The sequence below is a fragment of the Halichoerus grypus genome, chromosome 8, assembly GCF_964656455.1.
Source record: "Halichoerus grypus chromosome 8, mHalGry1.hap1.1, whole genome shotgun sequence".
NCBI classification, from domain to species: domain Eukaryota; kingdom Metazoa; phylum Chordata; class Mammalia; order Carnivora; family Phocidae; genus Halichoerus; species Halichoerus grypus.
This window is the reverse complement of record NC_135719.1, coordinates 115,140,262-115,157,404: the sequence shown is the minus strand read 5'-3', so window position 1 is coordinate 115,157,404 and position 17,143 is coordinate 115,140,262. Positions and strand designations below refer to the sequence as shown.

The following is a 17,143-nucleotide window of genomic DNA, read 5'->3' as shown; positions in this document are numbered from 1 at the left end:
TTCTTTCATTATTTTTCTTAAACAAAAAAACCTTTAGTAATAGAAAAATACTGAGCAACTATTTCAGAGTTATGCTAACACTAGTAATGGGGTTCATAATATATGTTTTGTTATTTATTAAAAATACATTTTCGTATTTATGATAGCCTGGAAAATTGAGATTAATGATCTTTTTAAAAATTTGCTTTTATTTATTTATTTATTATGTTCAGTTAGCCAACATACATCAAAAACTACATCATTAGTTTCAATGATTCATTAGTTGCATATAACACCCTTTTATATGGTAAGGAAAAATGGGGCCTAGAAGATTTCATTAGTAAATTCAGGAATAGTATTAGTAATTCTAAGATGTTTTGCATTTGCATCTTACTAACCACACATCCATACTAGGCATTACCTGACACATTAACAAAATCAAAAGATACTCCTTTTCTCCCATCCTCCTCCCTCCCTTCTTTCCTTTTTTCTCTCAACTCACCTCCTTCTCCCTTCTTTTTACACTTATCAGTTAATTAGTTAATTCCTCAAGATTTATTTAGGACCTAAGAGGCTGAAGTGGATCTGTAACACATTCCTTGTCCTTGAAGAGCTTACAGACTTATGAGTGGCTGAAGTAAAGCAAGGCAGCCATATTTCAAAATAGAGTGTGATGTGTCATTGTTACCCTTCCTTCACACATCTAAATTTACTGAATGACCATCTGCCCCAGCCCCATCACTGTGGCCTTCATTAAGATGAGCTTATAGCCTCTGTTAGGTACATGATGGTGTTTAATAAATACTGCTTTGTTGTGTTAGTTAGTTTTAGCTTGGAATGGATTGAAAGATCTAGAGGTAGAATTAGTGACTAAATTTATAGAAACAGTAAAAAGAACCAAAGAACAAAACCAACTAGATCCCATAAGAGTCAGATGGACCGGAGCTTCTGCCTGATCACTTACGGCTATAAATTCCTAGTCAATTCCCTAGATTCACAGATCTGGAAAGTGATGGGCCATTTGAGGGGAAACTCCTCTATCTTCCTTCAAATTATATAACACTAAATCCATGTCATTAAACAAATGATTCTAGCCCTTTTTTTCCTTGCCTTTATTGGATTTCAAAGTTCAGTACACATTCAAATTATTCAATTTTGATATCACTTTTATGATCAAATGTCCTACTTTCGAAATGGAAAGCTCAGTTGGCCATGCTCCCTGTTAAGTTTAAGAAGCTTTTATCATTTAAATAAATTAAACCTTCCAGCATGGGCTCCACAGAACATAATGAAGCACGGAGAAGAAAAGATTAAATGAAATAAACCTCTTTGCTGATAGAAACAGTACAGGTATTGTGCATTCTACCAATAAACGTGTCACAGCCTGATTCATGATTTTTCTTTTTTTGATTTTGTCCTTAATTTTTGTGGTGTTCATCCGCAATTTGATTTGCAAAAGATAAGACACAGAGTACATCAAGTGCAAGAGTTTTAGGTTATTAATACTGAGAAAAAACCCCAAATATTAGATTTTTAAAAGCTGATTTAATACCATGTTGAGAATCATGGATATACATGTTTTCTTTTACATTGTTTAATTCATGTGTTCTATGAACACTCAGATTCTTTCACATTTTCTAAAATGATTTCGTTGGGGGAATTAAAATTTTTTTTTCCAGAGAAAAATATAGAAATACAACTAATTTTTTAAAGATTTTATTTATTTATTTGTCAGAGAGAGATTTCTGTGTAATAATTGGTTAAAATTAATCTATATAACTTATGTGTTTATTTAGCAGGAAATGTTTTCTTTTCTGTATGACACATTGCCCATATAGGAATCAGCTGAATTACGAAAATGCTTATTGTTTGCAGATCTTTCAATTGCCAAAGGCTAGTTTTTACAATCTAAATAAAAACATCTTTTTAAAGGGCTTACCTAAATAAAATTTATCCATCTTTCCATTCTGTTATTAAGTTGAACCATTTTATTATATGCATAATTAAAAAGTTAAAGTAAAAAGCACTTCTTAAAAGGAAGGATTCAGCAGAATATGTTTGAGAATGCTCATGCTTGTAATGGTAATGTAGAATAATTACCATGCTATTTTTATGATGAAATTTAGTCTCCTTAGTAATAAAGATACATTGTTATTTAAATTTGGAGTCTAGGGTCATAAAGTTATCTTTAAAACAATGAGAACTTATAGAGAGGGCCTATTACATTTAATGTAGTGAGTTACTTCCATTAGGCACCACTGCTGTTTTATTTTCTTGGTCTATAATGCATTTTTTATAACTTAAGACAGAACAAAAAGCTATCATACTTTACATATAAGACATGGTTCAACTGGTGGTGGTACCTCAGTAGGTAATTAGTCTTTAAACCTTGTAAACATGATAAAATCATCTCTTCATTTTTCATTTCTTTGTTTTTAATTTCAGTGCCTATTACCTTGCATTAAGAAAGTGTGGCATTGTCACCAACTGGAAAATAAGTTCTTAATGGATGTTATTGCATCCTTACAATGGAAATCGGAGATAGGTTCTCATTGAAGTATTTTAATGATTGATTTGTGGGTCAAAGGTTTGAATGTGATTTTATTCAGCCAGCATTTGTTAACTATCTACTTGTGTCCAGCCGTGGGCTAGGTGCTAGGATGCCAGGAGGTAGATGATGTAGTGTTTGCCTCCAAATGAGGAAATAAGAGTAGACATTAATGATCAATTACAATAATATAGATAGCATTGATTCATTGTTTAGTGAGTGAAAAACAATTTCTAAAAAGTAGAAAATCTTCCTGTTGGTAGTATTTTCTATTCATAGACCTATCACAAACATACTTTGCTGAATGTATGAGAGGTTACTGAATTAATGAATAACATTACTTATTGAGGACTTTCAATGTAACGCTGTTGTAAGAGATACAACACGTAACAAAAGAGACAAAATCTCTGCCCCCATAAATAAATGAATCTAGGTAGTAGTGGGATCAAGAATGGTATTAGAGTCCAGGGAAAATTACACCTTTTGACCCGCCCTGCCCCCTGCTTTTGGTAAAGGTAATATATTTAAGTAGAAGCAAGTTAGAAGAAAACACAAGAGCTGCCTTGAAGAGCACAGGAAGCTACAAAATGGCAGCATGTATTTTAAAGGGAAATAGAGTGAAGCCAGCCTACTGGATTTGCCTTTGAGAATGAGGAGAGCTTAGAAGCTGTCTCTCCTAATACCCTCCCTAGCAAGCACAGAGCTGCGGTCCTTTCTTCAAGTCACTGCTTTCAGGGATGGTTCTCCATGGCAAATGTTCTGTGAAGGGTTATCTGTTGGATGTGAAACTGCTGTATCACTCCCTACTTTACCCACTCAACTATCCACATCTTTGGGGGGCCCAGGAAGAAGTGTCAAAATTACCTTACAGAGCTGCAGTAGAGTGTAATGGTTAGGACTGCTTGCAGTCTGACTTCTTGGATTTATCCTGGCCACTTACTCCTTGGGTGACCTGCAGCAAACCACCAAATCAACTCTCCATGCCTCACTTTGCTGTTCTGTAACATGAGAATAATAAGACCTACATCAAAGAGTAGTTATGATAGTTAAATGAGATAATACATGTGTGGAAGTGACCCTTTGCTATATGCAAACTTTTAATAAGTCATAATTTCCATTCTATAGCCTGGTTATGGTAAATAGTTGATCAAATCCAAGTATTATTGTTTTCAGTTGGGCTCCAGGTCAAATTCTGTAGCTTGGGTAAGAAATTTCCTCATGACTCTCTCTTCCCAGGTTTCCCTCTGCACCTGCTTTTACTTTCGCGGGGCTCATGATTTCCTGTGGGCCTCCCACTAAGGGAAGGGGGTCCACTTCACACCCAGGGCTTGTCTGTGAGACCTGGAGGGCTTGTGGCAACTCCTCAGAGTGTTGGCCTTTGAGCCGGCTGCACCAGCTACTGGGCACTATTTACTGTGTGGCATATTTAATGGTCTGAGACTTGTCAGCAGGTGTCCCACAGAATGCAGTAACTTCTCCCACCCCATGGAGTACCTTTGCCTCGTCCGGCTTCTATGGGGCTGAAATCACAATTGTCTACCTTCTGTAGTTCCCGGGCCCATGGGGATCCTAGCCATGCCCCCCCAGGCACACAAGAAGTGTGGGTAGACACAAAGAGGCGGACCTTTCCCCTCTAAAGAGGGTGTATGCCTTTTCTAGCATGCTTTGTTGGCTCTGGAGAGTAAATGCATGGGTCCTGCTGCTCTGCAAACTCCAGATGAGAAGTCAGGGCCTGTCTGAATGTGCATAAGTACCTGTCAAGCTCCGGGGGTTACATCTAGTACCACCTCACCTCCTAGCCCTCTGGAGTGCAGAGATGGGGGGAAAGGAACAACGTGCAGCACTGAGGATTTTGATATCCCAAATCTCTCTTCTCTCTCTTTCTCCGTTCCTTTTGTATCTTCATGGTGGCCAAATATGCCAACGCAGGTTCTGTCTCATTTGTGCCCTGATGCACACCGGCTGCCTGGTTCTGTGACAGGACTCCCTTTGTACTAGCTGGTTCGGCATTTGGAGTCTCTGGTCTCAGCTTAATAGTAGCAGTGCAGACACCTTTGTTTGCTCTTGGTTTGTGGGGAGGGGCCAGGTGGTGGTCAGGGAAACTGCAAAGGCTTATTCATTGATGTTTTACATGGGCTTAAATCATTAAACATTCTAAACTTGCTAAGCACACAATAACTGTAAACAATCAGTACCCATTATATTGAAATTTTAAAACATAAAACTCTAGCCTAAGATACCAACAAATTCTCAGTTCCGGGGACACCAAATATTTTATTATAATTTCTGAAAACTGTGAGCTTCACACAGCAGTACACATGGACACTACAGAGATAGTAATATTTTTGTCTATTATATACCAGTAGCATTGCTAAATTTGGCAAACAAAAATACAGGACATGCAGTTAAATTTAAATTTCAGGTAAACAACGAATCTGTTTTAAAATATAAATATGTCCCTTGGGGCGCCTGGGTGGCTCAGTCGTTAAGCGTCTGCCTTCGGCTCAGGTCATGATCCCAGGGTCCTGGGATCGAGCCCCGCATCGGGCTCCCTGCTCTGCGGGAAGCAGGCTTCTCCCTCTCCCACTCCCCCTGCTTGTGCTCCTGCTCTCACTCTCTCTCTCTCTCTGTCAAATAAATAAATAAAATCTTTAAAAAAATAAAATAAAATATAAATATGTCCCGTTCAGATAAATAATGTCTGATTTTTCCATATAAAGTATGTCCCAAATATTGCATGGATGTCCTGCATTTTATCTAACATTCTTACATGCCAATCACCCGCCTTCCTTTGTTGAGAGTTTGAAATAGATCCTTTTATTGTAAATGTAAAGGTGACTCTCAGTTACTACATTGCACCAGGGTTATATCTATCCAAGGCTAAGGAGCTACCTTTAAAAAAACAAACAAAAAGGTCAGAGTTGAGTGGGAAGGAAGGTGTGGCCAGTCATTTGTCCCCTCATGTCAGTTCCTAAAACCAAATTGAGTACCTTTTCAATGAAAAGGGATGGAATAGGAACATGGTATCTGTGTTTCCATGTTTGGATCTGTCTCATCCCAAAGAGTGTTAATATCTTGAAGGCTCAGCATAAGCTCTGTTTACTTAGGAAGCATGAGAAACATGTTAACCCTTTGAAAAACTTCTAATTAAACTGCTGGAGCTTTGATGTCAGACTTTCAGATTAGTATTACATCATTTAAAAAGATCCAATTTCGGGGTGCCTGGGTGGCTCAGTCAGTTAAGCATCTGCCTTCAGCTCAAGTCATGATCCCAGGATCTTGGGATCAAACCCTGCATCGGGCTCCCTGCTTAATGGGGAGCCTGCTTCTCCCTCTGCCACAGCTGCTCCCCGTGCTTGTGCTTGCTCTCTCTCTCTCTGTCAAATAAATACATAAAATCTTAAAAAAAAAAAAGATCCAATTTCATGTGCCACTAGAGAGGGAAAAATATGCTGGTCTTCATAGACAGTTATTGAATTTAGAGAATATTTATTTTAAAATACAAATCATTACCATTTGATAAGCTGTATTTAGTGCATCAATCTCAATTTAGAAAGTGTGCTCTTAGAGAATTGCTATCTCCCTAACTTTTCTGTTAAGTGACCATCACTAGTATTGGTTTCTAGTATAAATCGATGTTTGTATGTTACTCTGGAAGCTGTTGAATCTTCAAGAGATGATAGAATTGGTTTCAAATAGAAAGTATTTTATGAGACTTCAATGGAGAGAACCAACATATTTTGAGTATCTTTTATATGCCGTGGACTTCACATATATCTCCAATCTAACCAGTAAGTTAATGAGAGAGGGTGATGAGGTAAGTAATTTTGCCAGCCTCATAAAATTGTCTGATTCTGAGAGCACTGTATCTAATATAACTCCCTTCTGAATTTTCCTTATAGCCCTCACCTGCAGTTATTTTGTTCTTCAGAAGGAGACTGAGCAAAAAATCTCACACTCATTAAATTCACGTCTAACTCTGGTAATATGAGTGGTGATTTCTTACATGGTGAACACTTTTACTTCTCTTGATGGAGTTACAAGTTCTTCCTGGTATTATTTTCAAAAGACATTATAAATGAAATTTATGCGTACTTATTTGTGGTTACCTATCTAACAGCACATGCATTATGTATTTAATTCTATAGTTAAATTTACCCCCCAAATTGAAAAAAAACTAATTCAAAGGATACATGCATCCCTCTTTATTGCATGCAGTATTATTTTCAATAGCTAAATTATGGAAGCAACCCCAGTGTCCACTGATAGATGAATGGATAAAGACATTGTGGTATACATATACAATGAAATATTATTCAGCCATAACAAAGACTATCCTGCCATTTGCAACAACATGGATGGAGCTAGAGAGTATAATGCTAAGTGAAATAAGTTGGTCGGAGAAAGACAAATACCATATGATTTCACTCACATGTGGAATATAAGAAACAAAACAAATGAGCAAAGGGGAAAAAAAGAGAGAGAGAGAGAGAAACCAGGAAACAGCCTCTTAACTATAGAGAACAAACTGATGTTTGCCAGAGGAGAGATGGGTGGGGGGTGGGTGAAACAGGTGACGGGGATTAAGGAGTGCACTTGTCGTGATAGGTGCTGGGTGACGTACAGAAGTGTTGAATCACTGTGTTGTACTCTTGCAACTAACAGAACATTGTATGTTAACAATACTGGAATTAAAAAAATTAAAAAACTTCTGGAAATATGCACAGAAAACTATTAACAATACTTAGTTCTGAGGCAACAAGTTAAAGTCTGAATGGGAGAAACACTTACTTTACACTGAAATTGTTTATAATATTTCAAAAGGTAAGAAAAGCCCATATGTAGGTTGGAATAATGATAAGAGAAAAACGAATACTAACAGTAAAAAAACAATTTTAAAGAATACTGAAATTTGAGGAGTCCAATCTCCCACCCTGTGACAGTATTACATGGACAACATTCTTACTTCTGTTTGGATACTTTAGTGGTGTGAAGTTCGTCAGTTTTGAAGCCTGTTTATTCAATGAATAGATAGCAGTTTGAAATGAAGTATATATTCAGCTGGTATTTGCCTCTTGGGAATTTTTACTTACAGATCCTAGTTCTGCCCTCTGCAGCCACCTAAATAAATGTAATCCCTCCCCGACCCAACACTGGTGCTATGTTAGTAAACCATCTTAACGTTTTGGTACTTTTATAGCCTGGAACGCATAATTTGACCCCTAAGCAGAGGATGTTATTAAAAATGGTATTGAATATATATGTATATAAAAGGAAAACATACAAAAAATAATGATGTATTTCAAGGAAATTTACTGTATTTCCTTACACATAATATGCATACACACACATATACTAACATATATGTTTACATATTTCCTATTAAACGAGAACATAAACTAGAAAGCAAGTACCTCTCTTCAGTTGTCTTTCCATTACATTCCCCCTTCCCTATGCAAGTGAGTGGGACAACATGAGCTAAGTCAGTGTTCCTATGGTGAGTTTTCAGTATACTGCATCTGTTAAATGGCATTGGGGTATTTTTTTCCCCTTCCGAAGTGATCTTACCCTGCGAGGTTTCCTCAGTAAAACAAAGTTTATCCAGCACCCTATCACACAATTGTAAGTCCATCTATGTTTATAATCATGTTCTGAACGTCTCTCCCCCTCCACAGATCATTTTCCGAAAAATCAGTGACGTGAAGAAAGAGGAAGAGGAGCGCCTCAGGCAGAAGAACGAGGTCACCCTCAGCATCCCCGTGGACCACCCCGTCCGAAAGCTCTTCCAGAAGTTCAAGCAGCAGAAGGAGCTGCGGAATCAGGGGTCCACCCAGAGCGACCCCGAGCGGAACCAGCTCCAGGTAGAGAGCCGCTCCTTACAGAATGGAGCCTCCATCACGGGTACCAGCGTGGTCACCGTGTCACAGATCACGCCCATCCAGACGTCTCTGGCCTACGTGAAAACCAGCGAGTCCCTCAAGCAAAACAACCGCGATGCCATGGAACTCAAGCCCAATGGCGGTGCTGACCCCAAATGTCTCAAAGTCAACAGCCCGATCAGGATGAAGAACGGAAATGGGAGGGGATGGCTGCGACTCAAGAATAACACGGGGGCGCACGAGGAGAAAAAGGAAGACTGGAATAACGTCACGAAAGCCGAGTCGATGGGGCTATTGTCAGAGGACCCCAAGGGCAGCGATTCCGAGAACAGCGTTACTAAAAACCCATTACGGAAAACAGATTCTTGTGACAGTGGGATTACAAAAAGTGACCTTCGTCTGGATAAGGCCGGAGAGGCCCGAAGTCCGCTGGAGCACAGCCCGATTCAGGCTGATGCCAAGCACCCCTTTTATCCCATCCCAGAGCAGGCCTTACAAACCACACTGCAGGAAGTCAAGCATGAACTCAAAGAGGACATTCAGCTGCTAAGCTGCAGAATGACTGCCCTGGAAAAGCAGGTGGCAGAAATTTTAAAAATACTCTCCGAAAAAAGCGTGCCCCAGACCTCTTCTCCCAAATCCCAAATGCCTCTCCAAGTACCTCCCCAAATACCATGTCAGGATATTTTTAGTGTTTCAAGGCCTGAGTCACCTGAATCTGACAAAGATGAAATGCACTTTTAATATATATATATATATATACATATATATTTGTTAATATATTAAAAACAGTATATACATCTATATACATATGTGTGTATATACAGTATATACATATATATATATATATATATATATATATTTTCACTTGCTTTCAATATGATGAACACAGTATGGATTTTGATATGTAAATATTGCATGTCCAGCTGGATTCTGGCCTGCCAAAGAAGATGATTATTTAAAACATAGATAGTGCTTGTATATTATGCAGTTGACTGCATGCACACTTTACATTTATTTATAGTCTCTATTCTAATACAAAAAAAGTATGATTTTTGTTAACCAAGGCAATGTAATATTTGAAGAATCAGGGTCCAACCTGCCAATGTTGCCATGACAAATTTGATCTCAGGCTGAGTATATTGAACTGTCATTTTCTCACTGTTCTGTTAAGTTAAAATTATAGATTAATGCCAAGGGAGACTTCAACCTTTTAGACTGTTGGTACCATTTTATAATCTCTTTTCATAGGATATTTTTCTGTAACTTAGTGTTAGGTTATTTTCCCCAATAGGCAGTGTTTGCTCCATCTAAATGACTGTTTTGTTGCCTAAATCAGATAGCAGTGTGGGATATTGAGAACGTATTGCTATGAGTTTTGTGCATGAATTGCATTTTCGCTCAACTATACCTCTCCTTTTTTAACACTGTACTTAGATAGTAATCATTAACTCTTATGTAAGGAAATCCCTACTCCCTCCGTCTTGGAGAATAGCTGCCATCTTATAAGCTGATTTTATCAACCCCATAAATATGAAACTATTAATATAGTATATATTATTATAGAAAAACTGCACCACAGGGTAAAAGGGCCTTTTAGCAATTCACGTTAGTGATGCTGGTTTTCCAAATGTGATGAATGTTCTCAATTTGTGTTTCTAAAACTTGTTCAAAGGTGAGGTTGAAAGGCTCTTGGCAAAGAAACAAACAAAACACATTTAAGTAATCACATCAAAATTTTAACTATAATGATCTAAATAAAAAAGAATGTAAACAGATAGAGAAGTTTTTGTAGCATATCTGTAACTTAGGGTGAAACACAGGTACAGAATTGTTCACACATGTTTCTTAACAATGTTTATAGGGATAACACAGGAAACATGGTTAGAAAAAAATCTAAGAAGTTGATGTCAAGTTGCTCAGTTCAGATAACTGCTTTTCTATAATTTTATCCTGGTTACAATTTTCTAAAGCTTTTTTTGCACACAGTTCTACTGCAGGACTTCTGCTGAACTGATATAATAGACTACTGTGGCTCAGGCAGATCCATGTAGGAAAGGGGGGTACTAAAGACTGAATTTCAGGGTCTTTGAGTCATAAATCCTCTTCTTAGAAAGTGCCTATTATCAACTAAAAAAAAAGTCACAAAGAGTTGTGTATAGCTAGTCCCTTAAATGGTATGTATTGAGAATAAAATACATGTTCATTTGTAAGAACCCAGAAAAATTTATTTCTTTTGACCAAAGTATATTTTGTGAAATTGATCAAAGAGGCATACTTTTAAACTGGTGCATGCATGACGTTTAATTGTGGAAACAGGGAAGTTATTGTTTGCATCAAGTCGAAAATATATTCCAGTAATTTGTACATTATCGGAGCATCTGTACATATATGTTAACAACATACACAAGATGATAGCAAAATCAAAGGAGCTATTTTGACCTATTGTTGCCATTTTTATGAGCTTTTCTAACTATCTCCCAGCATCCCCAAATAAAACCACCAGAACTGAAAGACAAGTTATCGCAATCAGACTGGAGAAGTGCAGAACAAAGTAATTTATAAAAACAATTGATATTTTAGAATTTCTATTAGAGCTTCTTCACATGTCCACAAAATGTGCCTCTTTAATCCAGGAGTCTCAGAACAGATGTTATGTGCCATGGGTTCCATTTCCCCTTCTTTGTGCCCACAACTTCCATTACTCAGCATGGAAGTTTCCAGGGGAGCATGTCTCCATGCTATGCTACAACATCTACCTACCACAGGCACAAGAAAATGAGGTACTCACAGTATAAGGAATCAGCCTTGAAATGGAGATTTAAGTTGCTTTCATGGTGAAGATGGTACTTTTTTCTTGACCTCTGACATTTATTGAATTTCAGGGTATTTTTCTATTTAACCATGTATGAGACAAGCTTGGTTAAGCTTTTAAAGGTGAGTGAATGGTAAAGATAATCTGCATATAGAAATGGTCAAACTTCAGCCACATGCTTCAAAAAAATAACCATTGGTGTAAAGCTATATCAGAATGACTAGAACAGCAGGGCAATTTGATGTTGCAATCCACGCCTTTGCTTATTAGTGGTGCAAATATTTGCTGTGTTCTGCCATTGACTCAACTGACCTATGATATTATTGTTCATATACATGGGCAAGTAACATGGTTTTGAACTCCTCCAGGTTGTCACCAAGGGGGAAAAAGTATCAATTGCTTGTTTATGGTGCAGTTATCACAGTATTCTTTTCCAGTCACCTGTGTTCCTATGTGCATGCACGACGAGGTGCTGAATGCACTCTGCTTTTTCAGCAGAAATGCATGTGTTCAGCAAACATTGTATATAGTCTTTTAGGTTCCCAGATTCTGCAATTCTTACCAGTTGAACTTACTCAGATTTGAATGAAGGGTGAACACTTGCTTTAATACGTGCAATAATGATAGAGTCCTGTTCTGTGTTGCCTCAGCCAGCACATGGGGGACCAGACGACTGCATGTTTTATTCTTACACTGTATAGATGCTTTCAGTGCATCCAGAATAAAATTTTTATTATTATATTTCTGAACAATGTACTAGTAGGAGTAAATAGATATGTATTTCCAATCCAAACATTTTCCAAAGCAACTTACATACCTTCAATATTTTTCTATGATAATATAGAAGATCAGATGCTGTACCCTGGACAGGTGGTTGTAATGTAATAGCAAAAGTCAAACAAAAACGGAAATGTGAGCTGTGCATTGTAACGACAAGTTTTGCCAGTCTGTATTAGGATATTATTGCACTAAATATGATCTAGTAGATGGAAGAGCTTATGATAGAGAGAACACAGGCACACAAATGGCAGATGACAATACCAAAGCTGCTAGTGTCCCACAATGACATAAATAGTACTCAGAATGGTTTGGGCATAGATGTTGAATAGAGACATATACATCATTGTTAAAATGGAAAATTTTTATTATGACACCAGTTTCATCTCACATTAAGTACAGAAGTAAAATTGTCCTAAGTACTCAGTTAAAAAAATGTATGTAGATCAGAGCAAGAGAATTAGAAAATTTGGGATTTTAAACTGCTTTTAAGAACAGGCATATACTCCTGGAGTTCCCAGCATGTTAACAAGAATATTAATTATGACCACTAACAAAAATGCCATTTTGAAAATTAATCCTATTGGAACCCAAATGCAAATCACAGCTTCCTTTAAATTTAAGGAGATTTTGTTCTCCTGAGATCTGGCCCATTTGCTGTTCTATTTTAAATTACTAAATTCTTTTAGAAAACTTTAAAAAAATTAATCTTCAGAGCAGTGACTGTTTTTAAAGTGTGCAGTGGCTGGTACTGGTGAAATTATGTGTCATATTCTTAATGAATTCTACTATCTTGTATAATTTTTATCTTTTAAGCTATTTGTCTCTTTTCCAAAATTTTATGTAGGTAATGAGAAAATTTATCTAGAATGTACATATCATACATGGAAAACTTTAAAATATGAATATTTTGTAATTATGTGAATGTTGTGTTTTAATATTTTGTTACATATAAGAATATTTCTCTTGTGGTCTTGATGGAAAGGGAGAGGAGAACAATTTTTTTGGAAAACATCCGAGGATTAGTATCTGAGCTCTGTCTTGGAGTCTGAATCTAGCTTTGTCACAATTACAGTGTAACTTTGGGCAAATTAACTGTTCTTTGGTGTGTCTGGGCTTCAATTCCCCACCAATAAATAATAAAATGAAGATAAGAACTGCTCCATTCTTACATCAAGATGATATTAGGTCAGTGGGAAATCATCTTCCTCTCAAATGAAAATCACATGAAGGTAAATTATTAATTTTTTCTTTCTTTCATAGAAGATCAGCTGAGATACACTCTTTAAATATTTTCGTAGGGTTTAGAGATTTCTCTGGTCAGAGGTTGGTGGGGAAAGGCATTGATGGCTAAAAAATTATTAGTCATTGGCATGTGAGCAAAAGAAAGTTGTCTGGGAATTTAGAACTACTAATTAAATAAACATGGAAAGAGTGAAGGTCTTTGGAGAGAAGAGAGAAAGAAGAGAAAAAGACATGTAAATATTATGATTTTTGCTTATTCTATTTAATCATACTGCTCAGCAGAAATTCTCAATCTTGTGAGAAAAAGTAAAAAAAAATTGTTGAGTATTCATGATACAGAGCAGTTCATCTTTCAAATTTTTGTATAAAAATAATCATGACTTACTCAAGATACATGGCTCCACATGGACAGATGTTCTTATAACAAAATTCTTAATTGTGAAAGAAGCTTTTCCAATAACCAATCGATTTTTCAATGTATATCTTGAACTAGAAAAAAAAAGGTAAAAAAGGAAAACCATTTGAATTACCTTAAAAAACCACCTATGTTATTGTGTCCTAAATTAGAATATTCTAATTTAAAAAGTTATAATATGTGATTAGTAACATTGATAACTCTAGGAAGCCCCTGATAACATGTAAACATTTTATTTTTGAAAATGAGATTCATTTTGTTAACATTTGTTCAGTCTGCAAAGACAGTCTTGTATCCTAAAGAATACACTCAAACCTGCCGTCAGTACCTATGTGGTGACCCTTGGTATAAAGAAAATAACAAGAGCACCTAGAAACAAGGGGGGGCAAATCTTACATACTATAAGAGACATTTCGATCTCTTACTAATCTTTCCGTTGTATCAGAATTTTAAAACTATTACTACAAATTAGGAATTAGGCATCATTTTGAAAGCAGACACAATTTCTCAAGTTAAAGAAGGATTAGTTATAAATGCCTGATATATTTAAGAAATATTAAGGGAGATTTAAGGGGATCGTTCATCACTGACCATGACTTTTTACTATCCATTCTAACATTTTTTATTTATTTGCTAAATAGTTGATAACATTTATATTTGTATCCACTGTGATAGGCCCATGGCATTCCAAATCACAGTTGCATTACATATGTATTTCACACATATGTAAATAAATATTTTCAATCAACTTGCTCTCAGTGTAAACTTTGTACTTACAGCCTACATGTTGTTACCACTCAGGTAACAAAAACTCTTACAACTATGGAATGACACATATAATTTTTTTAGAGGGTTGATACAGATCAAATTGACACTATAGGAAATGTTCTTATCTTGGTCCAGGAAAATAAACCAAGAGGTGATGTGTGTGGAGCTACACAGAATAAAAACAAGAGTCAGGTTTTAAATAGGTTAGTAGTGCCAGGCTATGTGAGCTCACAAAAGTCCAAGACAGAATTTCCATTTCCACCTTTGGGACAAATCTACAAAGAGGAGCATGATGGTGGTCACAGTTTAGATCTAAGCATGTCATTGGTAATGCTTATGGGTGCATCAGATTGAGTCTGGTGAGTTTATATAAGATTTTTTCTATAGTCTTAGCTTTACTGGTGTACATTGCTTTATAAACATTACTTTTATTGACTGCTCTGTATAAGTATGTGCAGCCTCCTCCATGAGAAGGATTGACTAAGTCTGGATCTGCCATTAGTCATCAAAAAAAAAAAAAAATGTGGAGGGGCAACAAAAATAAGTTTATTTGAACAGAAACAAAACCATAACACCCACGTTTCTATAGTTATAGCTTATTTTTCTCACTGGCACATCACCAGACAAAACAAAAGGACAAACGTGGATGCATTTCCAAGTGTCAAAGACTCTTAAATAATAAATAATGTGAATTATAAAACCTAATGCAATACTAGGACTTGAGCAAGTAATAAATTCAAACATATCTATGGTACGTACATTTTTCTTTAGTATCGGTTTTTCTCATCCTTAAGTAAAAGAGTGCTTATGTGAGATGTTTCTAGTACCCATAGATGAATTATGAAAAATGCAGTTTTAACAATGAAGCTACAGAATGGTCTCATTAATAGAGACACGTATTCGGGTTTTTCATGCAAACTCTTTGCTGTGAAATTTAGATCTTTGATAAAATTATTTTCCCTAAACTTTATTTTCACAGAATCATCACTCACAAGCTTAATATTAATATTTGCACTACTTCATTTTGGCACTTGCCACTCACCTTTTTTTTTCTTCCACAAAAGTGTCTATTAATTTTTCACAAATTTACAAGTTTTTTATCTCCTGGATTTTACCTAATTTTTCTCATTTAGAATATTTTCCAGAACTAGAGATTTAGATGCTACAAATAATGACTTTGTTAGTAATTCTCTTCCTGGAAATGTGAGTTATTCTGTATGTTTAACATTTACAAATCAATAGACTTTTCTTATATTAGGATAAAATGCTTACTCTGTATTTTACTGGTTTTATTTTCCATCCTTGATAATTTTTCTCCCAAAAAACTTAAAAAAAAAAAAAGACTTAAAAATAAAATTTTTTCTTTGACTCTAGGTCTTTTTCCACATTGGAAACAATGAAGATAAACATTTATATAATTATAAATTTGATCTTTACTTTGTTTTCATGATAATGGAATTTAAGTTATAATTCTCATAATTTAATTTATAATTCTCGTATGTGGTAATATTTCCAAAAGTCATACTGAAAATCAGTTTGGGGCCATAAGGGATGTGAGGATGAGAAGCACTAAAAAAATGAACATTCTTTATTAACCAAATAATAGAATTATGATGCCTAATTATATCAAACAAATCAAGTTGTTAAGCAGTGTCCATGTGAATTATTACTAATATGTTTAATCTTCAAAGCATTTTATGTAAAATAATTGGTTCTCAATCATCCATTGAGGGCACAAAATATCTCTTACCCAAATCCAGAGGCCAGGGAAACACAATGGAGTTCTACTACCAGTCTTTCCTGTCCTTCTCTACCTCTCAAAACACTTGGGGGTATGCAGAAACACACATAACCAAACAAATCATCTTCTACATAGAGAAAGGCAGTTAACACTTTCATTCTTTGTTGAGTATTTAAATTTATTAAACTGCATGGTGAAGTTTGAGAGTGAGAGATTTTTTTCAGTAAAGAGAAAACAGGTCAACATCTATGCTGACATACTTGTTTAGATAGTACTAAAATCTGTAGTTGGTCCTATATTCTAATTAAAATTCTGAGTCATGTTATGTAGGAAAGGGACATATGAGCTAGAATTTTTTAATACCTACTGTGCCAGATGTTGTAAGAGTTTTGGTCTGTCTTCTAACTTGAGATATCCTATCCTTTGAGTTTCATGATGAGACCAGTGTGTTTGCATGCTTTATGATGGTCAAGACCATTGAGATTTGGACTGGGAATCAGGAACATTATGAAGGCAAAGGATGAGAGAAGACTGAATGAAGTCTATCTGCTTCTTGACCTTCAGGCTTAGAAGTTAAATAAGTGAATTTGACTTGTATTTATTGAGTGCTCATTCTCTGTTTATGCTGTGCTAAACACTTTATTCAGATTATCAAATTTAATTTTTGCAAAAACCCTATGAAGTAACAGATAAAGGAACTTGTTAGGATAGCATAGCTCTTGAGTGGTAAAGGTGAAGTTCTAACAGAGGCAGACAGACTTTAGAGAGATTTTTATAGAATACTGACATTGCAAGGACATCTAGTCCAACCACAAATTCCAAGTCTTTCAAGACATGTACTTTTAAAGGCTCCTGAAATTAAAATAACTTTTAAAAATTTCACTCTGTAGTGTAAATGTAAATATTTGATTTTTCATGGTAGGTTAGAGTAAATGATAGAGATTGAAGTCATAATTGTTATAAGCACAAGCTGCTC

At 35.9% G+C, this 17,143-nt stretch overlaps 1 protein-coding gene across 1 annotated transcript in view; it reads left to right on the top strand.

Annotated features, from left to right (window-relative positions):
* KCNH5 (potassium voltage-gated channel subfamily H member 5) overlaps positions 1-15,689 on the top strand; it is a 311,548-nt gene extending 295,859 nt beyond the window's left edge. The window contains exon 11 of the mRNA XM_078053792.1: positions 8,203-15,689. Coding sequence (XP_077909918.1) covers positions 8,203-9,150 — 948 coding nt within the window. The 3' untranslated portion in view covers positions 9,151-15,689. The remainder of the gene's footprint in view (positions 1-8,202) is intronic.
* The last annotated feature ends 1,454 nt before the right edge of the window (positions 15,690-17,143 follow it).